At 43.2% G+C, this 4,592-nt stretch overlaps 1 protein-coding gene across 1 annotated transcript; it reads left to right on the forward strand.

Annotated features, from left to right (window-relative positions):
• Nucleotides 1–736: 736 nt before the first annotated feature.
• SF3B5 (splicing factor 3b subunit 5) lies at nucleotides 737–1,984 on the forward strand. Its single transcript, XM_066546848.1, has one exon. The coding sequence runs from the start codon at nucleotides 868–870 to the stop codon at nucleotides 1,126–1,128; it is 261 nt and encodes an 86-aa protein (XP_066402945.1). The 5' UTR covers nucleotides 737–867; the 3' UTR covers nucleotides 1,129–1,984.
• The last annotated feature ends 2,608 nt before the right edge of the window (nucleotides 1,985–4,592 follow it).

Raw genomic sequence — 4,592 nt, forward strand, 5'->3', positions numbered from 1 at the left:
CCACAGAAAGGGGTGCATTGCCCTCTCACCAAGCAAAGAGCTAACGAAAAGGGGCGTTGTGCTGCTCTTGGCACCTCCTGGGTGGTTTTGCGGGGTTTTTATGTTTTTTTCCGGAGCCAGGCTTCCCATGTCGCTTATTTGGGAAGCAGCACCGAGTTGCGGTTTATACAGAGCCAGTGTCAGGAGCTGGGATTAAGCTGTGCCCCGAAGCCTGAGCCCAGGGGCTTTGCCTTCCTGACACCCCCTGGCAGGAGAGACTTTTTGATGTTGTTCCCCACGATCCACTACGTGGGTACTTCGTAGCCAGATTTGACAGTGCACGTCCCTTGGATTCCAGGTGGATTGATCACTATCAAACCGTATCTTTGTTTACAAATCGACGGGAGGCTCCAGGCTTTACACCGAGGCTCAGCTGAGCATCTGCCTCAGCCTGAGGCGCAGCCCCGCGCCCGTGCTCAGAGTACGAAATCGGAGCTGGAGCCGCTCCTCAGCCCTCACGTACGGGCTTTAAAATAACGCTGGGTTGCACATGCCGGCCTGGCCTTGTAACTACCATCTGCCTTACTATGTGATAGCCAACTGACGTGATCGGACCGAGAGTAAACTATTTTATTACGATATCAATATTAACTTACGCCAGGGATGGCCCCCTGGGCGGGGCCGAGAGAAGACTACAGCTCCCGGCAGGCCCTTCCCGGCGCGCTCCCGTCGGGCGCTGCGGCAGGAAAAGCGGCGGGAAGCGCTGCTGCGCCCGCCGGAAAAGGTCCCGGCACCGAGAGCTGTCCCTGCTGCCCAGGCCGGTCCCCGCCGCCCAGGCCCGTCCCCGCCGCCCGCCCTCCCGCGCTCCGCCCGCCGGCCGGCCTCGCCATGACGGACCGCTACACCATCCACAGCCAGCTGGAGCACCTGCAGTCCAAGTACATCGGCACGGGGCACGCCGACACCACCAAGTGGGAGTGGCTGGTGAACCAGCACCGCGACTCGTACTGCTCCTACATGGGCCACTTCGACCTGCTCAACTACTTCGCCATCGCCGAGAACGAGAGCAAGGCGCGCGTCCGCTTCAACCTGATGGAGAAGATGCTGCAGCCCTGCGGGCCGCCCGCCGACAAGCCCGACGAGTCCTGAGCCTCCGTCCTGCTGGTCCCGGCCCTCTCTCCCGTGTGGTTCCCGCGAAGGACTGACCGGGAGAAGCCTCGCAAAATCCCTGCTTCCGGACTCTGACTGTGCAGTCGTTCTCCTTTTTTCACGTGGAATATAATAAAGCTTCCTGGGCATTCCTGATGTTTGGTTTGGTAGTTTCCTAGTGCGAGCTTTTTGTTGCCAGAGTGCTGGCACTCGGTGTTGAGCATTCCAGTGCAATCTTCCGAGGTGAAAGCCTCGGATGCTCCTAGACAGCATTTTCCCGACCGGACGGATTGATGCTTGCTTACAAAACTCAGTTTTGGGGGGAGAGAGGGGAACTTTGTTGGTACTCAAAGGGTTTGATTTCTTGGTAGCAATAGTATGTGGGGTGATTTGTGGTGTAGCATAAGTCAGTTCCTCTAGTACTTAAAAATTCCAAAATGGTTTTTCTCTAAACACTGTTTTCTTGCCTCATATTCGTCTTTCCCGTACCTTTGAGTTTTTTCAAACACCGGTTCTTTCTGATACATATTAGCTACTTTTTTTTCCCCCTTATGCTTACTAGTAACCTAGCATTCAAGTTTTTTCTACCTTACATCAATCAAAGATACTAATATTGGGTTAGTCTTTTTTAATATGGAATAAGAATATAAGGGTTATTCACTACTACTTAGAAGTAAAATGCTTCGAGGTGACACAGATCAGATTGCATACTGAACAGATGTTGATTCTGATTTATCACTTAAAATAGGCTTTCTATTCACTTACAGTAAAAATAAATTTTGAGTTCTAGGAAAGACCTCAGCCCAAAACTGTGAGATATATTTCTTGAAGAAATAAAATGTTCTTATTTCTGTCATGTTTGTTTGTTTTAACATTGGAGGGGAAAGTCCAGCGTTTTGTGGTCCTATTAAGACACTCTCCAAGCTTATCATTGATTATTTTGTGAAATTGGCAATCTTGAGTCAATACATCCGTATTCTGGAGAATTCAGAGATGGCATTTTTCAAACTTTGTTGCGCATAGTAAATGAGGGCATGGGTAAAGTAATCAGAAAGACATTTTACCTGCAAGTTTTGTGGGGAACTGATTCATTTTACAATAAATAAGGGGAATATTTAGAAAACTGATTCTTAATTTGCCTGCAAGCTGGTGCAGGTAATTTGAAGAGCATCTGTTCCTCACGTACTGGCTGCAAGTTTTATGTAAGTTGAATTCAAGCACTTAGGCATAGGTGTGCAAGGCAGTCTTGAAATGATTGGGCAAAATTTACATCTAAATAAAGCAAGTTTCCCGTTCAGTTTAACAGCTCCTGTTTAAAGTCTGCTCTCTTACCAAGTCTTAGAACCTTGCCTTCCATAAAGCTTCTCCTCAGCTGGCAGCCATCGGGCGGTTGGTGCGTGCAGCAGGGGGTGACAAAGGACCTTGAGCCTTAGTGCTGGGCCTTGGCAGCTGGAAAAGGGGGCTGAGGATAACAGGTGCTTTTGTAATGGTTTGCAAGCTGAACTTGGAATGTTTTGTGATGTCTTGAATCTCCTGCAATGAGGATAAACAGAATCCATGCAATTTAATCACTCCTGCATAAATTACAACTAGAAACTGTTTCACAGGAGATTTCCCTTATGATAAACTAACAATTAGCTCTACCTGTGGATATTTTCAGTACATTTTAAAATGTGAGCAACAAATATGTGACACATAAGTAAAGATTAATGCTCTTTTGCAGACCAACTCTACACTGTAAAGGCCAAACAGCCCTCAGGGACAAGTCAAGATTTACGTGGTGAATGAACTTGCTGGTTCTTCTCGTTATACTTGCTTGGATCCCAGTTAGGCACATACCTCTGTTTTGGCATGGTTGAAAGATGTTTTTAGAGTGTCTGTACTAAGTAATGATTATGAAACATTATGAACACTTCCTTAAGAAATTGAGAAAACAAAAGGAAAGTTGTAATTCCAAAGAATTCTAGATAAACTTGAAGTGAATTGGGGGACACTGAAGAGTTTGTTTCTGGACTATGGTATTTTTCCTAAATCCCAGAGCATTTTAAAAACCAACAAAGACAATGATCTTTTACATTTTATTACTAAAACTGGTAAAGCCTACAAAGAACAGAGTTAATTACCTGCTCTATTGGGATGCATCTGATTTTTATCTCTATCCTGATGGAAAGATGACAGATACTGTTTATAAATTGGCTTGATATTTGCATTATATTCTTTTTACATCCAAGCAATATGTCTTTTAATGAAAAAAACCAGGTGGATACTTAAAAAAGCTGATAAAGCTTTCCAATAGAAAAAAGTCTTTAGCTTTTTTTAGTGAGGTAATTCTAAGGTTCCAAGTGTGTGTTACACCTTTTTTCACAATGGGTGAATAGAACAGCATGGGAATCCTAGCACAATCCCATCACTATTGCTCGGAATACCTTGATCTTTTTGTTTATTTTATGATTTATCAGAATGGTAGCAGTACAGTAGTTAACATTGGCACAGAGCAGCAATTGCACTAGTGAGCTGTTTTCTGCAAACTGTAAAACTTGGGCCAATTCTTTCATTTTAGTCGTGTACAGCATAAAACTCAGTTGCTTTTTAAGATCATTTGTATATATTAAACTTTCATAGGTGATAACATTTGAAGTCTGTTTTAGCATCAGGATTTTACTTGAGCACATGGGATAATTCCTTTTAAAAGATGAGCTATTTTAAGCAACACTGACTTTTTCCCTTTTCACCACAAGTCAATTTATGCAAAACCAGCACAACCAGTTTCTGAATCCTCATTGGAGCTCCACTGGTTCTGTAATGTACCACTAACTCCATAGATTTTTTTGTAGTAAAATGAAAAAAAAACACAAACATCATCCTTCCCCTCCCCTCACAAGACCTATTTGGTTTCATGGCACAAAAAGAGGTTTTTTGGTTGTTAAAATTTAATCATGCAGTATTTAATTTTACCACCGTTGTTATAATACATCCACAAATGCATGCTCTATGCACTTTCTACTGCCCTGCTGCTAGCTTAATTACCCCAAAGAACTTAGTTACTTTTAAAATGGATTAAACTGTGGCATGTTGCTGCAAGTTAGAGAATCTTGTTTGAAAATACTAATAATGTTCCTTTATTCCTTGTCTGTTTGCCATTTTCCTTCTATATTCACCTCTCTGTTAATTTCAATTATATATGATTTGGGAAAAAAACCCCTGGGAATGTAATACAGTTCAGTGTATTCTTTGTTGCCTTTTGAAACTGAGCCATCATTCTATGCTATCATGAAGAAATGTGTAAGGATGCTGAACACCTGAATGCTTCTGACTGCTCTAAAAATAGAACTAGAATAACATTTTTTCCTGGGTTCAGAATTTCACCATTTTTCATTCTCATTTTCATACCAACTTGGTCATCACTTTTATTGGAAAAATCACAAAATATGTTGGACTTCCCCTTGTAACACGTACCAGAAGAG

Source organism: Molothrus aeneus, chromosome 3 (genome assembly GCF_037042795.1).
Source record: "Molothrus aeneus isolate 106 chromosome 3, BPBGC_Maene_1.0, whole genome shotgun sequence".
NCBI lineage: Eukaryota > Metazoa > Chordata > Aves > Passeriformes > Icteridae > Molothrus > Molothrus aeneus.